At 38.6% G+C, this 25,388-nt stretch overlaps 1 protein-coding gene across 1 annotated transcript in view; it reads left to right on the top strand.

Annotated features, from left to right (window-relative positions):
• Positions 1-24,970, top strand: part of LOC143883661 (uncharacterized) — a 43,802-nt gene extending 18,832 nt beyond the window's left edge. Inside the window, exons 2-4 of the mRNA XM_077386992.1 lie at positions 23,857-23,991; positions 24,088-24,267; positions 24,352-24,970. Coding sequence (XP_077243107.1) covers positions 24,106-24,267; positions 24,352-24,864 — 675 coding nt within the window. The 5' untranslated portion in view covers positions 23,857-23,991; positions 24,088-24,105 and the 3' untranslated portion in view covers positions 24,865-24,970. The remainder of the gene's footprint in view (positions 1-23,856; positions 23,992-24,087; positions 24,268-24,351) is intronic.
• The last annotated feature ends 418 nt before the right edge of the window (positions 24,971-25,388 follow it).

The raw sequence follows: 25,388 nt of genomic DNA, 5'->3' as shown, positions 1-25,388 counted from the left end.
TAAAAATTCTCCCCCTTTTGTCATCGACAAAAAGAAGAATTTATCAAGTTTAAGGGCATACAAGAATAAAGATATATTCAATAAGTGATTCATGTTGATTAGCTTTAAAACTCCCCCTTTTTGTTTTTTTTTTGTTTTTTTATTTTTATTTTAATTCTAAAGAAACATATCATGATAAGCATGTGATGCATATATTTGAAACTCCCCCTGAAGAAATGCATATAATATGTGTATAAAGCCGATTAATACACATATACCTGTTCATGATTGAGATGTTGGCTCAATGCCAAATTGTTAGATATTTTAATTAAGGTGAAAGTACCTCTCCCTCTTAGAGAACTAAGAAGGCTAAGAGTACCAATTGAGTGACTTTTAAGATCAGGGTTTGTCATCTCATTCATGCAAATACTACCAAACAAGGATGATACATATATACTATATAGATAAGCAGGTGAAAGGCATAAAGTATTTATCTGGCAATTTCTTTGACTTCATCTGCACTCCAAATGTTTAAGGCACTTTGAATATAACATATTCTATCATCACTAAGGGGTTTTGTAAATATGTCAGCCAATTGTTCCTCAGTATTGATATACTTTAGACAAATGTCCCCTTTTTGTGAGTGATCTCTAATGAAGTGGTACCTGATCTCAATATATTTGGTCCTAGAGTGTTGTATGGGGTTCTTTGTCAAGTTTATAGCACTAGTGTTGTCACATTGGATGGGAATATTTTCCAATTTAACTCCATAATCCATCAATGTGCTTTTCATCCATAAGACTTGTGCACAGCAAGCCCCAGCTACCACATATTCTGCTTCTGTTGTGGATAGAGCTACTGAATTTTATTTTTTACTAAACCATGAGACAAGTGATTTGCCCAAGAATTGACAAGTCCCACTAGTGCTTTTTCTATCCACTCTGCATCCAGCAAAATCTGCATCTGAATATTCAGTGAGAGTAAAGTCACTAAATCTTTCATACCATAATCCCAGACTTTGGGTTCCTCTTAAGTACTTGAAGATCTTCTTGACTGTAGATAAATGAGACTCCTTTGGATCCGATTGAAATCGAGCACAGAGACAGACAGTAAACATAATGTCTGGTCTACTGGCTGTCAAATAGAGTAGACTACCTATCATACCCCTATACATCTTTTGGTCCACTGACTTGCCAAATTCATCATTTTCTAACTTAGCAGTAGTACTCATTGGAATTCTTGATGTCTTACTGCTATCCATCCCGTACTTCTTCATTAACTCGTTTGTATACTTTTCTTGATTTATAAATATTCCAGTTTGCTATTGTTTGATTTGGAGCCCTAAGAAGTAGGTCAACTCACCCATCATGCTCATCTCAAATTTATTTTTCATTAGATTTGCAAATTCATCACACATCTTATGATTAGTTGAGCCACAGATGGTGTCATCCACATAGATCTGGACAAGTAGGATATTATGATTTTCCTTTTTGATAAATAATGTCTTATCCACTTTGCCCATCTCAAAACCTTTTTCTATAAGGAATGTACAGAGCCTCTCATACCAAGCTCTAGGAGCTTGTTTCAATCCATATAAGGCTTTATCAAGCTTGAAGACATGATTGGGATGTTTGTAGTCTTCAAAACCTGGAGGTTGCTCAACATACACTTCCTCTTGGATATAGCCATTTAGGAAGGCACTTTTGACATCCATTTGATACAATTTAAATCCTTTATGACATGCATATGCCAAAAGTATCCTAATAGCTTCCATACGAGCAACAGGAGCAAATGTCTCATCATAATCTATCCCTTCCTCCTGATTGTACCCTTGGGCTACAAGCCTAGCCTTATTCCTAGTGATTATTCCATTTTCATCTATTTTGTTTCTATACACCCATATTGTGCCAATAACTGGATGATCACTAGGCCTAGGTACTAACCTCCACACCTTGTTCCTTTCGAATTGATTCAATTCCTCTTGCATAGCCATCAACCAATCTTCATCTTTTTCAGCTTCCTTAATGGATTTAGGTTCCAATTCGGATAGGAATGCCAAATTGTTACTCACGCTTCTATAGTATGATCTAGTTCTTACCGGCGAAGTGGCATCACCTAAGATTTAGGATTTCGGATGATCTATCAATATTCTCTGATCCCTAGGTAATGAGTCATTTTCTTCATCCTCAACATCCACAATAAGCAATGTATCACTTGTAGCTTCTTGGGGAGGTACACCCTTTTTAGGCAAAGGACTTCCAATAGGTTCATCCTCATCGTGTGGCATTTCTTGAGGTATTGGCTCTCTCTCATCAAATGTAACATGCATGGATTCTTCTACAATTAGGGTTCTTCTATTAAATACTCTATATGCTTTGCTATGTGTAGAATACCCTAAGAATATGCCATCATCCGACTTCTTATCAAATTTATGCAAGTTGTCTTTGATATTCAAGATGTAGCATCTACAACCAAACACCCTAAAGTAGCTTATATTGGATTTCAAGTTTTTCAAAAGCTCATAAGGTGTTTTCTTAGAAATTGGCCTCATATACACTCTATTTATGATATAACAAGCGGTGCTAACCGCTTCCGCCCAAAAGTATATAGGGAGATCATTCTCATGTAACATTGATCTAGCCATTTCTTGAAGGATTCGGTTCTTTCTTTCTACAACCCCATTTTGTTGAGGTATCCTAGGTGCCGAGAAGTTGTGTTTTATACCATGATCATTACAATAAGTGTCAAAATGTATGTTTCCAAATTCCGTTCCATGGTCACTTCTAATGTAAGATATGGCAATACTCTTTTCATTTTGGACTTAATTACACAACTTAGAGAAATTTTCATAAGTTTCATCTTTATGTGCTAAAAATATGACCCATGTAAATAGTGAATAGTCATCCAAAATAACAAATACATACCTCTTTCCACCCAAACTACTTGTCTTCATTGGTCCAAAGAGATCCATGTGAAGTAGTTTCAAGGGGTAAGTGGTAGAGATCATATTTTAGGGGCAAATGAACTCTTTAATTGTTTGCCCAATTGACACGTTATACTAATGTGATATTTGGTGTACTTAAGTTTAGGCAAACCTCTAACTATGTCTTTTGAGGAGAGGGTTGAAATGAGTTCCATTCCGGCATGACCCAAGCTCCTATGCCATAACCAAGAGTCTTCAGTGATGGCAAGACATGTTACATTTTGGAGTCTAAGATCATCTAGCCCAATTGTGTAAATGTTATTGTCTCTAGAACCTATGAATTGCACCTTGCCATCTACCTTATTCTTAACAATGCATTTGTCGGGGTTGAAGACTACTTCAAACCCATTATCACATAGTTGACTAATGCTAATCAGATTATGAGATAAGCCATCAACATAAAGTACATCATGAATGTGAAAGGTAGAGTTACCTATAATGCCTTCCCCTTTAACCTTTCCCTTCTTGTCATCTCCAAAGGTAACTTCTCCACATCCTTGAGTGAAAGGGATGCAAATTGAGTGAGATTTCCGGTCATGTGCCTAGAGCATCCACTACCAAGGTACCATGTGTTCTTCTTGTTGTAGCTTCTAAGGCATACCTACATATGAATAGGCAAGTGAGATCCCTTAGGTACCCAAACCTTCCTAATCTTGCTAATTCCATTTGTTTTCACCTTTGCATTTAATTTGATTTTGTCTTGTTTAGCATACATTCAAGCAACCTTATAATGTCCTTCTAATCCACATTAAAAATAAGTTTTAATACTACTAGAAGAAGCTTTCACAAATTTGTTCTTATAATTTGACATTGTAGTATCCCATTTATATCTAAGTCCACTCCAAGTTTATCCAATTTTAGTGAATCATTCTCAAATTTTTCAAATTGCTTCTTCAAATTGTTATATTCATGAGATAATTCACTATGTTCATGCTTTAGTTTGTTGTTTTCAATGGATAGCTCTTATTTACTTTCATTCAAACTCTTGATAGTAGCATTCAAATCATAAATTTCAAGTTTAACTTTTTCATTCTCCTCTTCTAGGAAATCATGATCATTTTTTAACCACCCAAATTCTTTTGTTAAACTAGAAAGAGAGTTTTCAAGAGATGAATTTTTATCAATTTCAATTTCTAGTTGATCATGTGCATTTTGTACGGAATCAAGCACTTCTTTTAAAGTAATAACATCATTTAAAGTACTTACTTCTTGATTGTCATTCGTTGAAGCCATGAAGCACACATTCCTTGCAATCATGCAATCTTCTCCACCATCCGGCTCACATTCGCTTTCATTATCTTCATCTCATGTGGCGGTCATTCCTTTCTTGCATTCTCTCCTCTTGAATCGATTGTTTGGAGTAGGCTCATTGTTGAGTGGACAATCCGGACAAATGTGACCAAGTTTCTTGCATCCGTAGCATCGGGGTTGAGATGATCCGTCACCGAGCTCTTCTTTCTTCTTGAATGGAGGATAGGCTTTTCTATTCTTCATGTTTCTCATATTCCTTTGCAAGAACTTGATTCTTCTTGTTATGAAGGCTACATCATCTTCCATGTCTTCTTTCGTTTCTTCGTCATCACCTACATTACAAGTAAAAGCAACACCTTTTTTCTTTTTTCTTTTTATTTTCAATTTCGGGTGCTTTTATTTTGAAAATTATTTCATGAGTTATCAAGGACCCTATTAGTTCATCTAGATTTAATGTGTTCATGTCCTTCGCTTCGGTGATTCCGGAGGTTTTGGATTCCCATGATAGAGTTAGGGATCTACTACATCTCGATTTGAAAATTGTTTCCCAAGTCCCCTTAGTCCGTTGACTAAGTTAGTAAATCTAGTGTACATATCAGCAATGGTCTCATCGGGTGTCATTTGAAAGAGTTCAAATTGCCTAAATAGGTGATTCATTTTAGATTCCTGTAGACACCCCATTTTGCTCTACCTTAATCGATAAAGAAATTAGGGTTTGTTTTCCGTCGGTTTTCCAATGTCTTTCTTTCCCGCATCCGTTTGTTACATTTCTAAATATTTTTGGTCGTTTCCGTCGTGTTTCGCATTTTCCCGCTAAATGTTGAGAAGGATTATTCAGAAAAATCTAAACTAGGGAGAATTTGTACCCGTTTGGTGGGCCCGCATTGAACATTTGTTTAAAATCGAATCAACCGGGGGCCCACATTGTGGGGCCCGCGTTGTGGGGCCTCAGTGGGGCCTCTTGTGAGGCCTCTTATGAAGAGCAATGATGGTAGCTCTCCACTAAGACAACATGATGGGCCCTCCACTAAGAGCAATAATGATGGACTCTCCACTAAGAAACATGATGGGCCCTCCACTAAGAGCAATAATGATGGACTCTCCACTAAGAAACATGATGGGCCCTCCACTAAGAACAATAATGATGGATTCTCAACTAAGAAACATGATGGGCCCTCCACTAAGAGCAATAATGATGGACTCTCCACTAAGAAACATGATGGGCCCTCCACTAAGAGCAATAATGATGGACTCTCCACTAAGAAACATGATGGGCCCTCCACTAAGAACAAAAATGATGGATTCTCCACTAAGAGGGACAACATGATGAGCTCTCCACCAACATATCTCTCTCTCTCTCTTTCTCTCCCTATATATATCTCCCTTCCCATCCATAAGAATGGAGGAGAAAAAAAAAGAAATTTATCTTCCATTATCTCTTTCTCTTCCATTATCTCTTCCAACCACTCCCTCCATCATTTTCTCTAAGATATTCTTCTTCCATTAATCTTTTCAAATCACTCCCCAATCCCTCCCTCTAAGAGAAAGCGAAAGACGGCGGATCGGATCGGCGGCGGCAAGATCTTCACCACAGAGAAAGCGAAAGACGGCGGATCGGATCGGCGGCGGCAAGATCTTCACTACAGGTAGGTGCATTGTTCTCGAAATATTTCCGTATTTTTCCGAATTATTCTGATTTTTTCCGCAAATTGTGTTTTAAAAATGGAAAACTCTTCAAAAAAACATCTTTTGATGAAGAAAAATTAAATTATATACCAAACAGATTCTAAAATTAATGAAATTTCGTGGGAAAATAATATGTTACTGATTCATTTTACCATGAATGTTTAAAGATTTTTGGAGTTTATTTGGTATATTATTTAATATTTTCTTTGAAACTTATCAGATTTTAGGAGAATTTTTACTAACATCAGATCATCATTAAAATTCATAAAAGTTTTACAGTAGTCTTATCTTCCATATTACTTGTTACTGTAAAATTTTCGTGTGATTTGAATCTGTTTTAATATGGGATGTAGTGTTAATTTATAATCTGGTCTGGAAATTGTAAAATCCGAAATTGGTAGTAAATAATTTCTAAAATTCATGAAAATCTCACTGCATGCTATTTTGATTCATATAGTATTTCTGTAGAAATTTCATAGAATTTAGAGTTATATTTCTACTAGTTTATGTGTTAATTGTGCAATCTGGACATTTAATGGTTTAATCAAGATTAAATGTGAATTTAATGTAAAAATATGTAAAACTCATCCTGTAAGCTACATACATTTTCATCTTGCTGCTGTAGAAATTTCAAATCATTTCGAATTTATTTGCAACAATTTCACTTGTAAAACCGCTCATATGCTTAAAATTGATAAAATCCATGGAAAATTCGAAATTAATTGAAAATCATATAAAAATTCCTAAAGAACTTTAAAATTCTGTCACATGTTCACTCCTTAATCCATTGAAACAGAAATTTTAGGATCTTTAGATTTTCCTGGAAAAATGGCCAGTGCATCCATAATCGTATCCCAATTGCAACTTGATCTTTGACAATTTGAATATTTAAGTTATAGCATGTTGTTGGCTCCGAGGTTAGTGTCCACGGAAATCCTGAGATTCTGCCAGGCAATAAGATGCTATAACCTAAGTATTAAATTGCACAAGGAAAGAGCGCACGATTCCCTCCTTTGGATGCCATTCAAGGCCGAAATTGGTGAACCTTAGAACCATTGGTAATCCTTAAATGTCTAGAAACTGAAAATCTTCGAAATCTGAAACTCATTAACCTCGAGAACTTAAATCGATTTATCTTGTGTCTTTCGGAACCATTGGATTATGGTTTCCAATCTAAGAACCATTAGAGCCCAATTTAGGAACACTGGTGTCGTGCCGTGTCCTAGGTTTTAGGGGAGTCCTAGAGTTAGGAGTCCAGCCTCATCACGGACGCTTGCTATGAATAGCAACCGTACCATAGGTCTAGTTACACTAGTCACCCGATCTTTCCCTAGGACAAGCCTAGTAAACTAGGATGTAGGCAAAACCTGCATTAGTCTAAGGGACAACTTGCATTCAGATAAGAATCATATAGCATCTTAGATGAAATCCTAAGATAATAAAATCCTCAACTTGAATTAAATAATTCCTCTTAAAACTGTTGAAACAGTCAAATCCGTCTAAGTCGGTGTCCTAGTTGAGTTAGGCATATGTAGCTTAGCTTAGGTGCACCGAACTACGTCGACTCTGATCCCAGTGAGGCTTGGGTACGTAGGCAGCTTGGATGTCTGACGGCATACCACCCGCGAGTCGGCACCACAACAAATTGTGGTGTTTTGTATATTAATTTTCTTGTAAATACTTAATCAAATCAGTTAGGGTTTTCCATGAAATTAGAATTCTAGGAGAACTTTCACTTAGAATGAATCCAGACAAATTAATAAATCAAGATACACATCTAGGATTCACATTGAAATTAGATTCTAGGATGCATGTCACTTAGTTCGCACATTAACATAGAGTTGAATGAGCCATTTAAAATAAATTTAAAAGAGTTAGCTTTTGGAATCGAAGACCGATTATCGGACAAGAATGGTGCATGTGGTGGATAACTCCCCATACCTTCCATTCTCGTAACCAGGTAGCGAGTCTAGATTTCTGGTTAATTATGGGTCCTAGATCCCACATCTAGGTGGCGACTCTGTCAGTCTCTTTCGTGTGGAATTCGGATTGCCTTAGTGATCCCAAGTCCACAGGAAAGACGAATTCAAATCAATATTAAAATGCACACGCCAATCGCGTGGGAACGAGAGACCAAAGGAGAGCGCGCGGCGGCTCGCGCCCCACGCCCCTCTCGCGGGATCATGTCCCACAGTCTGGCGACTCTGCTGGGGACCACCTAACTTCATTAAAATTCCAAAAGATAATTCATTTGAATTTAATTTAACTGGCTCATAAAAACTCTATACTTGTTAGATTAGTTTGTCTTGTTTTATTTTCTCATCACATTTTACTTAAACTCAATCTAACAAAACCTGAAGGCATCATAGATTGCGTAAACTTATTGCACACACTTATAACACTTGCATCTAAACCCTTGCATTTCACATGCACACACATCCTATTTTAGGAACCCGGAGTGTTATCTAGCATGGTTGACTGGGATTTCATCACCTGGTGCCTCTGTGCTAGAGAAGCATTCCACCCTTAGCCTAGCACCTTATGGTGCGTAAACGGATCCCTTGTTCACGTACTGATACGCCGGACACTGGTACAGTATATCGAACATGGATTCGCGCTAAGGGAACTCTTGGCCTTACCCCTAGATTAACCCACACATGCATGTAATATACGAACACATGTACATCACGTGTGTGAGCCTAGTTTAGGATATCCTACCCATTTGTGTCTAGATTAGGCCGTAGTCCATCTTCCAATGGCTACGATCGGTCCTAGGTACACAAACAAAGTCATGAGTCGAGATCCTCTCTCCACTCCGCTAGATTAGGATTAGGGTTGATGCCTTCAGGTAACACTGTTAAAATGTGCGAAGACTAAAAACTTTTCCTTTGGGGTTAGGATATAAATCCCATCATTTCCAAAGATCTCATAGGATTAGTTATTCTTGATCTACCCGTTGAAAGTAATCCTATGCAATCTCACATTTTGATCATGTGTCTATCATTCGTCTCTTGTGGGATTCGATTGTGTCTTCATTGGCGGAAATTGTGTCTCAATCATTTGATCGTGCAATCTTGATGATCCAATCTTGCCTGTACCCTTGATCTCTTCCTCCTCTAAGGGGCTACCTTTTTCAAGAATATTTCTGCTAAATCCTTCAGAGTTTACTCTCATAATCCTTGAACTAAGGGCATTCCCCTCATCATTTGGATTCATTCTGTTGTCCCAATTACTTGCTTAAATGTGTAATATTTTTCAGTCATTGAGAAGAAACACTCCATGAATGTCAAGCTCATATACCTCGTGTTCATTATTTCCATGACAGGGCACTAAACACCATAGCTAACCCTACTATTCCTTGGGTTCGGATCTCTTCTCGATTGCAGAGGAAATCTGTCTCCCCGCCACCTTCTCTGAGGACCCCAGCATCTCCTTCTTTCCCATCCTCATCCTCCCCAATGGCAGAAAACCAGAACAGTAGTCTTCCACCCGCTGCTATTACCGATACTCTCACCTTGATTCTCCGGCAGCTTCAAGAACTCAAAGAAGAGAACCAAGTTATCAAGGCCCAGCTTTCTGAAAAGTTGGGGCCATCGTTGTCCAAAGATAAAGGGTCCATGCACCATACAGTTACTTCAGCCGCACCTGCCCAGCCAGTGTTCATTCCTATCCCTGACAAAACTGAAGAAGATTTTGAAAAAGAGCAGTACAGCGAAGATCGCAGCAGGCCTTCTCAGTCCATGGTTGATAAAGTAGTTATGGAGAAATTAGAAAGTCTTACCAGGAAGGTTCAGGACATTCAGTTTCAGGACCAGGGTAGTTTCAATCCAAGTGACCTCACACTGTTCCCAGAAATCCGTCTCCCAGCCAATTTTCAAATGCCGGACTTTGATAAATATGATGGTGTGGGTTGTCCAATCACACATTTGTAAATGTTCACCATCATGTGTCAACCTCAAGGCTTATCTTCTGAGCAAATGGCTCAATTGTTCCCGGTTTCCCTAACCAAGGTTGCCAGGAGGTGGTTCATGGTCTTGGACAAGACTCGTTACAGGACATGGAAGGATATCGGCGAGCAGTTCATCAGGCAATTCAAATATGATGACGGGACAGAAATCACCAGAAAGGATTTGGAAAGGACAAAGCAAGACTTGAGGGAATCCTTTCTGACCTTTGTGAAAAGATGGAGGAGAATAGCAGCTCAGATGATGGAGCGCCCTTCTGAGGAAGAGCAGGTCCAAATAATCATGAAAAATATTTCCCCCCAGCTCCAGTATCACATGTCGTTGCAGTATTATCCGGACTTCAAACACTTTATCGTGGCAGGCACCCAAATAGAGGAGGCTATGGCTCAAGGTGTGTTCAACCGAAGTAACCCGAATACCAAAGAATTCAGGAAGCCTCCATCAGCTGAAATTAATAACCTTTCCCGCTCCAAGCCTCAGCCTTCAAAACCTCAGAACCCCATGGTGATGGATTATACCCAACCTGCTGTCGCACCTCGGCCACAGGCCCAGACAGAATTTACCCCTCTCCCTCTTCCACCATCTGTGATACTCAAGGAGTGTCTAGCCTCAGGTCGCATAATCCTGCCCGACATTAGGGCTCTTCCTAATCCTTTACCAGCAAATTGGCGAACAGATCAACACTGCGAATACCATAGAAATTCTGGCCATCTCACTGATAATTGCATTGCCCTAAAATTCAGAATCCAGAGGTTGCTCGACAATAAAAGCCTTGTGTTTGAGCCAAGTCCCGTTGCTACCAATAACCCATTATCAAATCATGCAGTACTGCCGCCAGCCGTTCGCAATGCTTAAATAACTGAAGGTTCAAAGGGGCACAGGTCCGGTTGCAATGAAAAGAATCAGAAGTTGAAAGTACCATTTATGAGCCAGCTTTCGCCGAGCCTCCGAAGCTAGACAGTTGCGGCAGTTAAAGTTTTAGTCGTTTATTATTTTATTTTGAGTCAGCCATCATGGTCAGTACAATTGTTGAGTCCGGTTCTACAGTTCAAGGTTAATGCCTAGTCCAGGCAAGTTATCTTTTGCTTTTCTTTTAGAGTTGTGAATCATGAACATGTTCAGGATAGGTTGTGAGATGTAGTATCTTTTTCTTTAAATAAAATTTCAGTTCCAAGAGTTCACTTGTGTCTATTTCTTAAGTGTGCTTCTGATCTTAAAATAAGACTCCCTCCTCAAATGAGGACAAAATTGACGAAACTCCACTTGAGTCACAACGATTACTTGAACAAGAGGAGGAGCGCCAATCTCAGCCTTTCAAAGATGAAATTAAAATGGTAAACACTGGCACTGAAACCTTGATCCAGTAAATGCCGATTGAAAATACATTACCCTCTGAAGAGTGTGAAGAATTGGTAAACCCATTTTGAGGATAAAAAGATGGTCCGGTAAGCGTTACCATTAATGCCAAGAGAAAGACCCAGATAGAAGGTTCAAGAAAGAATGAAGTGAATATCATATGCTATGCAAAGGGCATGGAGTGGAAACAACTTTCATATTTCCAATCAATGACCTTGGTTCTCAAATTCATAACATAAAGCTAACAAATTCAAGATAAGAAGTTCAAGAGCAAGTATTGAAAAGTGGTCATCAGATATCAAGAGTTACAAATCCATAAATGGACGATGTCAAAGAACAAGTTTCGCTCTATGAAAGTCGAAAGCACGTATTAGAATCTTGAAAGAAGAAGATCCATTATCTCTTACCTGGAAATGCCGTCAAACTCCGAAAAAAAAAATGAATAAAAAAATAAATAATCAGTACCAGAGGGACTCTAGTAAACTAGATCGACTCCCAATCTGAACATCGGAAGGCCTCCTTTGGCCGAATAAATCCCAAAATCAGAACCCAACGTCAAAAGAATACTGGTTTGCAAACCCTTTGAGCCTAAATGAAATTTTCTTGAAAACCCATCAAACTAGGGGCATTCGCCCCGAACTACGCGAGACCGGATCCCTACACTGGGGTACGTAGGCAGCTCGGTTAAACTGAGTTCGGTCAATTCAAAAAAGAAAAGCAATTCAATCAATCCAAAAAAAAAAAAAGAAATTCAATCCTTTCAGAAAAAAAAAGGGGACAAGTTCCTAAAGAAGAGAAGTCAATTATTCCAGAAAGAAGAAAAAAAGAAGAAAAATCAATAAACTTTCGAACAATTTATCTTCAAACTAGGGGCATTCGCCCTGAACTATACACGACCTGATTCCTACCTTGGGATATGTAGGCAACCTATTCACAGGTTCGGTCGAAATCTTTGTTGAACCTTAAGCCATTCTTTGAAAAGCCCTATCCTACCTATAAAGTCCTTCCGGTGTTCAGAACTAATGATCTAGGTCCCGAAACAAAAACAAAAAAAAATGATGATGAATAAAAAAAAATGGAGTTTGAAGATCTGCTAGACTGAAAACCTGAAAGGGCGGTTTAGGCAAAATTTAAGATCATTCCCCTGTTAAGTTGAAAACCCGAAAGGGCGGCTTAGGCAAAAGCTAAGGGGATAGCCTGCTGAATCGAAAACCTAGAAAGACGGTTCAGGCAAAAGTTAAGGCTACCACGGTCCGCCAAGTTAAAAACCCTGAAGAGGTGACTTGGTCACGGTAAGAGAATCATTATAAGAAGGCTACAGCCAGTATCAAGACTGAAGATCAACTGAAGTTCAAGCAAATTTATAAGAAGGTTACAGCCGGTATCAGGACTGAAGATCAATTGAAGTTCAAACAAATTCAAGTGACATCCTCAAAACTGGGGGCATTGGAGCTAAGCAATCCTAGGAGTTGTAATTAAATCATTGAGGCATTACTGTTTTAAGGAAAAAGTCCAGTGTTTACCAATTGAAAAAAATATTCCTTGAAAGGATAGACTTACCAAATAAAACGTTAACTAAGTCAGAAGCATTACTGTGTCTGTCAGTGTAGTTAATCAATCGTTGTTATTCTATGTTCACTCCTTTAGAGCTCCTCAATCCTTTGAGTAGTGCCTTTTATCTAAGTTTTCTATTTAAAAAGAGTCAATCGTCATCCATATGTCCAAATGATGCAACTGTCTCGGTGAAGGAGGCCCGGCCTCGTCAGCTCATTGCGATTGTACCTGAAAGAGCTCGAGAATCCAGTCAAACAGCTTCAGTTCAAAGATGATCAACCCAGAAGAATTCAGAAGTAGAAACATCAGAAAGCCCAGCTTCCGTAAAAAGATCATACCCCAGGAAGGCATCTTAAGCTTGGAAGAGCCTCAAATGCAATGATGGTCGAGCCAATTTCTCAGAAAGATGAACCGTTAAAATTCAGAATTTCCTTCCAGTTAGTTAAATACTATCCTGGTCAAGAAATGTTTATCAAGAGGCAAGTCCCACTTTTCCATGATTATATCCAAGAGAGCCGTTGTTCTAGATTACCAATTTCAAGTGTCTTGTTCAAGGTTTCAGTTATCCAAATCCCCAAAGACAGGACCAGCTGTCCCTTTGAGAAAAATCTTGTTGAAGTTTCATGAAAGTGTTCCTAATCCATTCTGGTTAGTAATGGTTCTTCGTTCCTAAGATTTGCCGTCTCATCATACGTCAAAGTCTTGGTTTCCAATATCTTTACCGGGCACGATCTATAATATCCCCGATTTCATTAAGTTCAAAAAATCAAAAATTCATCAAATCCAATCCTATGTCAAATTCAAGTTCATGAAAAATCTCTAAATTCTTCATTGTTGAATTCATCAATCAAAGCTATCTTGTTTCCTTGAGCCCGTTTGTGAACGGTGCCTCATTTTCTGAGTCCATTTGTGAATGGTCTCGTGTTCTCCTTGAGCCCGTTTGTGAACGGCGCCTCATTTCTGAAGTTCATTTGTAAATGGTCTCATGTTCCCCTTCATCCCGTTTGTGAACGGTGTCTCATTTTCTGAAGTTCATTTGTAAATTGTCTCATATCCTCTTCAAGCCCGTTTGTGAACGGTGCCTCATTTTCTGAGTCCATTTGTTAATGATCTCATGTCCTCCTTGAGCCCGTTTGTGGACGGTGCCTTATTTCTGAAAAATCAAAAATTCATCAAATCCAATCCTACGTCAAATTCAAGTTTATGAAAAATCTCTAAATTCTTCGTTGTTGAAGCTATCTTGTTTCTTTGAACCCGTTTGTGAACGGTGCCTCATTTCTCGAGTCCATTTATGAATGGTCTCATGTTCTCCTTGAGCCCGTTTGTGAACGGTGCCTCGTTTCTCGAGTCCATTTGTGAATGGTCTTGTCTTCTCCTTAAGCCCGTTTGTGAACGGTACCTCATTTTCTGAGTCTATTTGTGAATGGTCTCATGTTCTCCTTGAGCCCGTTTGTGAACGGTGCCTCGTTTCTCGAGTCCATGTGTGAATGGTCTCATCTTCTCCTTGAGCCCGTTTGTGAACGGTACATCATTTTCTAAGTCCATTTGTGAATGGTCTCTTATTCTCCTTGAGCCCGTTTGTGAACGGTGCCTCATTTCTCGAGTCCATTTGTGAATGGTCTCGTCTTCTCCTTAAGCCCGTTTGTGAACGGTGCCTCGTTTCTCGAGTCCATGTGTGAATGGTCTCATCTTCTCCTTGAGCCCGTTTGTGAACGGTACATCATTTTCTAAGTCCATTTGTGAATGGTCTCTTATTCTCCTTGAGCCCGTTTGTGAACGGTGCCTCATTTCTCGAGTCCATTTGTGAATGGTCTCGTCTTCTCCTTAAGCCCGTTTGTGAACGGTGCCTCGTTTCTCGAGTCCATGTGTGAATGGTCTCATCTTCTCCTTGAGCCCGTTTGTGAACGGTACATCATTTTCTGAGTCCATTTGTGAATGGTCTCTTATTCTCCTTGAGCCCGTTTGTGAACGGTGCCTCATTTCTCGAGTCCATTTGTGAATGGTCTCGTCTTCTCCTTAAGCCCGTTTGTGAACGGTGCCTCGTTTCTCGAGTCCATTTGTGAATGGTCTCGTCTTCTCCTTGAGCCCGTTTGTGAACGGTACCTCATTTTCTGAGTCCATTTGTGAATGGTCTCTTATTCTCCTTGAGCCCGTTTGTGAACGGTGCCTCGTTTCTCGAGTCCATTTGTGAATGGTCTCGTCTTCTCCTTAAGCCCGTTTGTGAACAGTACCTCATTTTCTGAGTCTATTTGTGAATGGTCTCATGTTCTCCTTGAGCACGTTTGTGAACGGTGCCTCGTTTCTCGAGTCCATTTGTGAATGGTCTCATCTTCTCCTTGAGCCCGTTTGTGAACGGTACCTCATTTTCTGAGTCCATTTGTGAATGGTCTCGTCCTCTCCTTAAGCCCGTTTGTGAACGGTACCTCATTTTCTGAGTCCATTTGTGAATGGTCTCATCTTCTTCTTAAGCCCGTTTGTGAACGGTACCTCATTTTCTGAGTCCATTTGTGAATGGTCTCATATCCTCCTTGAGGCCGTTTGTGAATGGTACCTCATTGTCTGAGTCCATTTGTGAATGGTCTCTTATCCTCCTTGAGCCCGCTTGTGAAAGATGTCTCATTTTCTTTAAAAAAAAAAAAAAAAAAAAAAAAAAAAAAAAACCGCTTGAGAACGATCTTTGTTCTTTCTGTTCGGAATCCATTCGAAAGTGGTATCTCATTCTCTCGTTGCTCGTTTGTGAACGGCACCGCATCAGGATTTCTTATTATGTTCTAATTCTAGGATTTCATTTAGGGCCTTGCATTAGGTAGTAAATGTTTGCGTCTAAGTTCCGTTTTGTGTAGAGTCTTTTGTCGATTAAAGCTACGCAAAATGGCTCTGTCATTTTGACTTTGGTATTCGATGACTACGTCATCTCTACCAAAGAGGGGCATCTGTAGACACCCCATTTTGCTCTACCTTAATCGATAAAGAAATTAGGGTTTGTTTTCCGTCGGTTTTCCAATGTCTTTCTTTCCCGCATCCGTTTGTTACATTTCTAAATATTTTTGGTCGTTTCCGTCGTGTTTCGCATTTTCCCGCTAAATGTTGAGAAGGATTATTCAGAAAAATCTAAACTAGGGAGAATTTGTACCCGTTTGGTGGGCCCGCATTGAACATTTGTTTAAAATCGAATCAACCGGGGGCCCACATTGTGGGGCCCGCGTTGTGGGGCCTCAGTGGGGCCTCTTGTGAGGCCTCTTATGAAGAGCAATGATGGTAGCTCTCCACTAAGACAACATGATGGGCCCTCCACTAAGAGCAATAATGATGGACTCTCCACTAAGAAACATGATGGGCCCTCCACTAAGAGCAATAATGATGGACTCTCCACTAAGAAACATGATGGGCCCTCCACTAAGAACAATAATGATGGATTCTCAACTAAGAAACATGATGGGCCCTCCACTAAGAGCAATAATGATGGACTCTCCACTAAGAAACATGATGGGCCCTCCACTAAGAGCAATAATGATGGACTCTCCACTAAGAAACATGATGGGCCCTCCACTAAGAACAAAAATGATGGATTCTCCACTAAGAGGGACAACATGATGAGCTCTCCACCAACATATCTCTCTCTCTCTCTTTCTCTCCCTATATATATCTCCCTTCCCATCCATAAGAATGGAGGAGAAAAAAAAAGAAATTTATCTTCCATTATCTCTTTCTCTTCCATTATCTCTTCCAACCACTCCCTCCATCATTTTCTCTAAGATATTCTTCTTCCATTAATCTTTTCAAATCACTCCCCAATCCCTCCCTCTAAGAGAAAGCGAAAGACGGCGGATCGGATCGGCGGCGGCAAGATCTTCACCACAGAGAAAGCGAAAGACGGCGGATCGGATCGGCGGCGGCAAGATCTTCACTACAGGTAGGTGCATTGTTCTCGAAATATTTCCGTATTTTTCCGAATTATTCTGATTTTTTCCGCAAATTGTGTTTTAAAAATGGAAAACTCTTCAAAAAAACATCTTTTGATGAAGAAAAATTAAATTATATACCAAACAGATTCTAAAATTAATGAAATTTCGTGGGAAAATAATATGTTACTGATTCATTTTACCATGAATGTTTAAAGATTTTTGGAGTTTATTTGGTATATTATTTAATATTTTCTTTGAAACTTATCAGATTTTAGGAGAATTTTTACTAACATCAGATCATCATTAAAATTCATAAAAGTTTTACAGTAGTCTTATCTTCCATATTACTTGTTACTGTAAAATTTTCGTGTGATTTGAATCTGTTTTAATATGGGATGTAGTGTTAATTTATAATCTGGTCTGGAAATTGTAAAATCCGAAATTGGTAGTAAATAATTTCTAAAATTCATGAAAATCTCACTGCATGCTATTTTGATTCATATAGTATTTCTGTAGAAATTTCATAGAATTTAGAGTTATATTTCTACTAGTTTATGTGTTAATTGTGCAATCTGGACATTTAATGGTTTAATCAAGATTAAATGTGAATTTAATGTAAAAATATGTAAAACTCATCCTGTAAGCTACATACATTTTCATCTTGCTGCTGTAGAAATTTCAAATCATTTCGAATTTATTTGCAACAATTTCACTTGTAAAACCGCTCATATGCTTAAAATTGATAAAATCCATGGAAAATTCGAAATTAATTGAAAATCATATAAAAATTCCTAAAGAACTTTAAAATTCTGTCACATGTTCACTCCTTAATCCATTGAAACAGAAATTTTAGGATCTTTAGATTTTCCTGGAAAAATGGCCAGTGCATCCATAATCGTATCCCAATTGCAACTTGATCTTTGACAATTTGAATATTTAAGTTATAGCATGTTGTTGGCTCCGAGGTTAGTGTCCACGGAAATCCTGAGATTCTGCCAGGCAATAAGATGCTATAACCTAAGTATTAAATTGCACAAGGAAAGAGCGCACGATTCCCTCCTTTGGATGCCATTCAAGGCCGAAATTGGTGAACCTTAGAACCATTGGTAATCCTTAAATGTCTAGAAACTGAAAATCTTCGAAATCTGAAACTCATTAACCTCGAGAACTTAAATCGATTTATCTTGTGTCTTTCGGAACCATTGGATTATGGTTTCCAATCTAAGAACCATTAGAGCCCAATTTAGGAACACTGGTGTCGTGCCGTGTCCTAGGTTTTAGGGGAGTCCTAGAGTTAGGAGTCCAGCCTCATCACGGACGCTTGCTATGAATAGCAACCGTACCATAGGTCTAGTTACACTAGTCACCCGATCTTTCCCTAGGACAAGCCTAGTAAACTAGGATGTAGGCAAAACCTGCATTAGTCTAAGGGACAACTTGCATTCAGATAAGAATCATATAGCATCTTAGATGAAATCCTAAGATAATAAAATCCTCAACTTGAATTAAATAATTCCTCTTAAAACTGTTGAAACAGTCAAATCCGTCTAAGTCGGTGTCCTAGTTGAGTTAGGCATATGTAGCTTAGCTTAGGTGCACCGAACTACGTCGACTCTGATCCCAGTGAGGCTTGGGTACGTAGGCAGCTTGGATGTCTGACGGCATACCACCCGCGAGTCGGCACCACAACAAATTGTGGTGTTTTGTATATTAATTTTCTTGTAAATACTTAATCAAATCAGTTAGGGTTTTCCATGAAATTAGAATTCTAGGAGAACTTTCACTTAGAATGAATCCAGACAAATTAATAAATCAAGATACACATCTAGGATTCACATTGAAATTAGATTCTAGGATGCATGTCACTTAGTTCGCACATTAACATAGAGTTGAATGAGCCATTTAAAATAAATTTAAAAGAGTTAGCTTTTGGAATCGAAGACCGATTATCGGACAAGAATGGTGCATGTGGTGGATAACTCCCCATACCTTCCATTCTCGTAACCAGGTAGCGAGTCTAGATTTCTGGTTAATTATGGGTCCTAGATCCCACATCTAGGTGGCGACTCTGTCAGTCTCTTTCGTGTGGAATTCGGATTGCCTTAGTGATCCCAAGTCCACAGGAAAGACGAATTCAAATCAATATTAAAATGCACACGCCAATCGCGTGGGAACGAGAGACCAAAGGAGAGCGCGCGGCGGCTCGCGCCCCACGCCCCTCTCGCGGGATCATGTCCCACAATTCCTTAACTTGGTTAGTTCCTTCATGGGTAACTTCTAAGGTGTCCCAAATTTCTTTAGCTGAATTCAAGTTTGAAACTCTATTGAATTCTCCGGGTGACAAAGCACAAATTAAGGAATTCATGGCTTTGGCATTATAGTTTGAGGCTTGTTGTTCGGCTTCTGTCCATTCATTTAGATTTCTAGTGGGCAAGGTATATCCATTTTGAACGGCTCTCCAAATTTGGTAGTCTTGGGTTAAAAAGATTTTTATTTTGATTTTCCAAAATCCAAAATTTCTTCCATCAAAATAAGGTGGCCTAGTGTTTGAGTAACCTCCTTGGTGTTGAGGGTAGTTTGCCATTTTATGATCTTTTCTCTAGACTGGTTAGAATTTTAAAAAATAGAGACGAGGCTTTGATACCAATTGAAATATAGGTCTAGGGAACCAAGAGAGGGGTGAATTGGTTTTTCTCAAAAATTTATCCCATTTTTAAATTCAAATTAAACTTAATTCAAATTCTCCTTGCTTGATTAGTTTTTGGTTAGTTTCAATAATATCAAGAATGAAAAACTAGATGTTCAACCAAAACATGAAAATGAAAGTGCAAGAAAGAGAAACGAACACACCGATGTATAGTGGTTCGGGTAAAACACTACTCTACTCTTCTTGAGATCGTCCTCAAGGATTTCCACTATTTGAGACATCCACAGTGCTCGGCTCCGAGGCAATTACAATCCCAAGGGTATTAAATGAGGATGCCCTTGCCACCTTTACACCAACTCTCCTTCTTCGCCGAGTTCTAAGCGCTTCTCTCTAGGGTATTAAGAATAGGATGCCCTAGCCACCTTTACAATGAAGTCCCCTTGAATGCTCTCCAAGATAACAAGTTGAAACTTAAACCTAAACTCAAAAGATTGCAAGTTTTTTTAAATGCTTAAGATAGTTTTTCCAATCATTCAAGAGAGTCGAGAGAACCTCTTAAATGTGTATTTATAAGCCCATATGAATTTATGACCGTTTGGCGGTGGAAGTAACAAAAACACCCCAAAAATCAATTTTCCATTTGAAACCCAACGGCTATTTTTTTTTGTCGCGACGTTCTCAGAGTTCCGAGAACATTCTCGGAGTTCCGAGAAAATGACCAAAAGTTAGAAAAATACTTCCTGGACCATTTCTTGAAGTTCCAAGAAAATTCTCGAAGTTCTGAGAAATCGTCTAGAGTATAAAATATACTCCCTGGACCATTTCTCGGACTTCCGAGGGAACTCTCGGAGTTCCGAGAAGCCTATATTCAGCAGATTTCTTCTGATTTTGGTGTTGATTTATTTTGGGCTTTTGAAACTCAATTTTAACAAGATAAATGGAATGTCATGAGGGTCCAAATATGTTAGTCCACCTCATGAACATTCACTTAACCATTTAAGTTCAAATACGGGGAGTGTTAGTCTTTTTGAAAACTTATTTTTAAAAAAGCTTGCCTTGACTTAGAAATCAAAAGAGAAAGGATGTAGAACAAACAAGTCTAAGTATAGCTACACTTCTCTTTGGTGTTGGTCTTCATAGATCTTCCATTTGTGTGCTTGCTTGAGATGATGGTGTTGAGCTTCTCCTTGGTTGATCCTTCACGAAGTGGTTCTTCCAAGTATGCTCTAGCTCCTTTGTCCTTTGTTTGGTTCATCATCAAGCATTACCAAGTGGTGTGTTGGTTCCTTCCATGATTAACCTATGTTAACACAACACTTCAAGGAAATTGATTAGTATTCAAAAATATAATCAATTTAGTATAGAATCATCAAAACAAGGAAGGAGGATAGACCCTTGGGCTTACATGGATTTTTTCTAAAAGATTTTCAATATAGCACAACATATAGTCTAAAGAGGTAATTTCGTGTTTTCTTTTTAGACCATAAGTGATACATGATGTGATCATGAAGCTCAATAAGCAAGGATACATTTTATATCATTAAAGCACAGGTGATCTAGATACAATGAATGTAACATTGAAATAGTATCTAGAGAGAATTCATATGATATAGCAATTTAAGCACAACCCCATTATATTTGCATTTTCAATAAATAGCTTTAGTGGGAAATTTTGGAACCCAAATCAATTTGGTTCCAACCAAGTTTGTGTGTGGAAGTGAGTCTTTTCTTATCCACACAAACTTGTTTGATTTCACAAATCTAAGCTTGCACCTAGATTTGTAATGCCCTAATCTACCACAATATGAACATGAATAAGCGTAAGTAGATGAAGAACAACTAGAATCACAAGAATACACATGAGAACATGTATATTTGTCTTTATCTTCTTGTAATCTTTGGTTCTTTAAACAAAGTTCTTTATTTATTAATTCAAACTCATTCATTTGATTATTTAGATGATTTATTTGATGAGAAGAATTAACTTATAAATTTTTTTCATTTTCACAAACAATCTTGTATTTTTCATTTAGATCATTGTTTGTGTTTTCAAGGCTTTCCTTTAATTTTTCAAGAATAGTGCACTTTTTAATTAAGTCATCATTCTTATTTATCAAGATTTTGTTCAAATGACTTAATTTTTCTTTTCTTTCCAAATATTCATTAACTTCCTATTTCAAATTTTTAATTTCTTTTTCCAACTCAGAAATTGAATGTTTGAAAGAATTTTTCTTTGCAATAGATTTTTGTAGAGTCTCTTTTTATTCAAAAATAATATTTTTGTCATTTGAAGAGATACTACTATTTTTCTCATAAAAATTTTCAAGATTAGTACAAATATCTTTTGCATTTGTACATGATGATATTTTCTCAAAAGCATTGGGACATAGTCCACAACATATTATAATAATAGCTTTTGAATTTAATGAAAATAATTTTGCATCATTTTTAGTGCATTTCCTTGGAATAGAAAATCCCATTTCAATGACATCTGATGTCAAAATCTATGGATTTGAGATAAGCAAACATTTTTATTTTTCAAGCCCTATAATTTGTTCTATCAAAGAATGGAGGAATTATAGCAGATTGTCCTAACTCAAAATCCATTCGGATTTGTCACGGATCTTTATTTCTTGTAGATTTTGAATTTAAAAATCTCTTCAAGAGCCTATGCTTTGATACCAATTAAAATACAGGTATGACATCCCAAGAGGGAGGGTGAATTGGCTAATTAAAAATTTGGAGCTTAATTATGAGGATTATTAAAATTAATTTACTAATTAAGCACTAGTTAATCGAACCCTTGTTCAAATAATCAATATAGTGAAATTTAGGGTTTAGATGTTACTTTAAGCTTATATACTCTAACCCTTGTTCAAAAAACCATAAATGCAATTAAAGGGTAGAGATTACCAATCACCAAGTGCAAAGAGAGGGAGAAGAGAAAGCATCCACATGGCATGAAATTTATAGTGGTTCGGTCACAACTTGACCTACTCCACTCCTCCAAGTTTACCTCCTTGGGCGCTCCACTAAATATGAGATTCTTCAACAGGCGAATTTCCAAGCCGTACACCAACTTCTCCTTCAAAGGGATCACACCCTTTCTGTACGAAGCCTTGCGATGCCACACTCCCTCTTACAATGATTCACCTTTCTTAGCGGGCCAAATCAGAGACCCTTAAATACAAATGAAGAAATAAAAGATGAGAACTCTCAATGCCTCTAGATTAGGCGGATTACAAATTTAATAGCTCACAAACACTCCAAGGAATATTAAATGTAAAGTCTATAGAGTTCCTCTTGAAAAGAATATAAAAATACAAGTTCAAAGAGGTTTAACCTTTAATGTAAAAGTTTAAGTTCAAGAAGATAGGATTTGATCTTGCAAAAGGCTGTTTAGAAAGGTTTAGATAGTGTATATATAGCCCACAAGGAAATATGACCGTTTGGGGGTAAAACTGTAAAATACAGGGTTGAAAAAGTCAACCTGCGCAAGCCCCAACGGCTCTATTTTCATGTCGCGGCGGTCGACAGAGGCATGGCGGTCGCCCGCCCTTATCGGGCTCTCAATTTGAATTTCAAATTTCATACCTGCGCGGTCGACCGGATTTATGGCAGTCGCCCGGTGAGGGTAATCTGTTTGAGTAAAAATTCGGCTAAAAAATACTATCGCGGTCGACCAGACCTATGGCGGTTGACCTCCTAGCCCAACCTAGATATTTTCTAGATTTTCAGAAAACATATCCGCGGTCGCCTGGCTTATCACGGTCGACCGGCCCAATAAATTTCGAGATGTCCTAGACTTCTAGGTAGCATCCCGCGGTCGCCCGGCATAGCCCGGTCGACTGGCACTGTGTAAAATTCTATTTTTAACTTTAAAATCAAGGGGCTTTGGGCTTTGAGCTTTGGTCTTTGGGCTTAAGTCCTAGGTTTTCAAACACTTTTTAGGGTGTGTGTGGTTTTCAAGGATGTAAAAAGTTATGTATGAAAACTATTTGAAAACCTTTTGAAAGTGCATTTAAACACAAAATCAGGAGGACTCCAAATACATTCTAAAAATAAGAACCTTGAGTCTTCTTGGAATGTCTTGGCTCCTTTACACTTCCTTGGACTTCTTATGCTTGAGTGAACATCTTGAACTTTGTCCTAACTCTTGTGACTTCCTTCAATCTTCACTGCATGTTGAGAGGTGCATGAGGAGTCACCAATGGCATGTTCAACTCCAAGCTCCTTCTTGACACTTGCTGGGGAACTTGTGGGATCTTCATGTTGAGCTCCTTGACTTGATCATCTCTAAATGGTGATGACTCCAATGTATGTGCAAGCTCTTTGTTCCTTGCTTTCTTGATCCACAAGCTATGTATTGAGTTGAGTTGTGTAATGACGATTATGACATGAAATTCCTGTATATGACACAACACCTCAAGGCAACACATTAGTCCATGAAAGCTAATCAATTTAGTTTGCTAGCATCAAAATAAGAAGGTAAGGTGAATGATTAACCCATGGGTACCCTTGGGCTTACAGGCTGGTCCTTCTTCACTTCCTGAGTACTTTCCGTTGCCAGGCTGGACGATACCTTCCTACGATAGGAGAGGGGAGTTTGAATTGATTCGGCCATCAGAGGCGATTGGATACCCCATTCTGGAGACCTATGTCGAGGTAAGTGAATTTGATTATGCATTAACTTCAGAATTTGAATTTTGCTTGCATGCTTTATTTGACTTTGCTTGGTAATTGTACATCCCTCGCAATCAGGCGAACCAGCTATTGGTGATGGTGGGTGTTCTACTGACACTTGCCAGTGATAAGATAGGAAAGAATGAGAGGATGGCGGCAGCTCGGCAGGAGGATGCTCATCTTATTATTGGGATCCAGCATGAGATAGAGACCTTGAGACAGTGGTTGGCTGCGTGCGAGGGTCCACAGACCAGACAGGTATTTGCTTCTAATTTTTTATTTTGAATTCCTATACATATGATTTGATATATCTTGATGTTCTGATACATCTTGTGGGTACAGGGGAGGAGGCAGAGGCGGGGAGACCCTGAGCCAGAGGAGGTGTACAGGCTAGAGATGCCTGTAGCAGAGGGTCGGGACAGTACCGACGATAGAGACGATGAGACTGACGAGGACTATGTCCCAGAGGCCCCTAAGGCTATTGAGACTACCTTGCCTGATCGCAGGCGGGGTAAGAGGCTGGTGAGACAGAGCACTGCTCGGGCGACGAGAGTGAGAGTTGGAGTTGGTCTCGGAGGCATGTATGCGCCTCCTCGTTCAGCGCCAGATGTTGGCCCTAGCGACAGAGCAGCCGCAGCTACTGGGGGTGAGCCTGACTCGATCCGAGGATTACTCGTTACATGGATGACGATGATATCTAGTTCGCTTCATCATCTTTTGGACGATGTTCATATGGGCTTTAGAGAGCTAGGAGATTCTTCAGTTTCTCAACCTGGAGCAGCTGCTACACCTCCTGTCTTCCTACATCAGGATCATCCAGAGCAGGATCCGAGAGATCCACCACCGCCAGAGTAGTGATTTGCGTATTCTGTGTCTCTTTTTTTCATTTTGGGTTCCCCCAATTGCGGATGAGACATATTTTTTAATTGATCAGACATATATATGGATCACTTTTGACTGATTTGCTTTTATCTATAATTGTTTGTGCTTGTTGCTTTTTGAGAAAAGTGGATTTTTGTATAAATAGACATCCATTCTAGATGGGTATTTATACAAAAATGCCCCTAATATGGTTCTAACAACAACTTGGATTTTGAGCATTTTGCATTATTAGCAAAGGTTGATCTTGATTTTGAGAATTTTGCATTATTAGCAAAGGTTAATAATGCAAAATGCCTCTTGCATGGCTTCTTAATAATTTGATCATGTATTTTTATGTTATTAATCATATTTCTATGATTAATAATACAAAAATGCCACTAGTGTATTCATTCCCATAGACAAGAGAAAGCTAAATACAAGGTAAGAAACAAAAGAGTAACTTTATTGCAATGATAGGGAGATACATTTTGATACCCACAAAATGTAAGGTTACATTT

Source organism: Tasmannia lanceolata, unplaced genomic scaffold (genome assembly GCF_043159265.1).
Source record: "Tasmannia lanceolata isolate RefF3 unplaced genomic scaffold, GAP_Taslan_0.1 ptg000008l, whole genome shotgun sequence".
NCBI lineage: Eukaryota > Viridiplantae > Streptophyta > Magnoliopsida > Canellales > Winteraceae > Tasmannia > Tasmannia lanceolata.
Note: the sequence above shows the minus strand (reverse complement) of the source record. Positions and strands in the feature narration are given on the sequence as shown.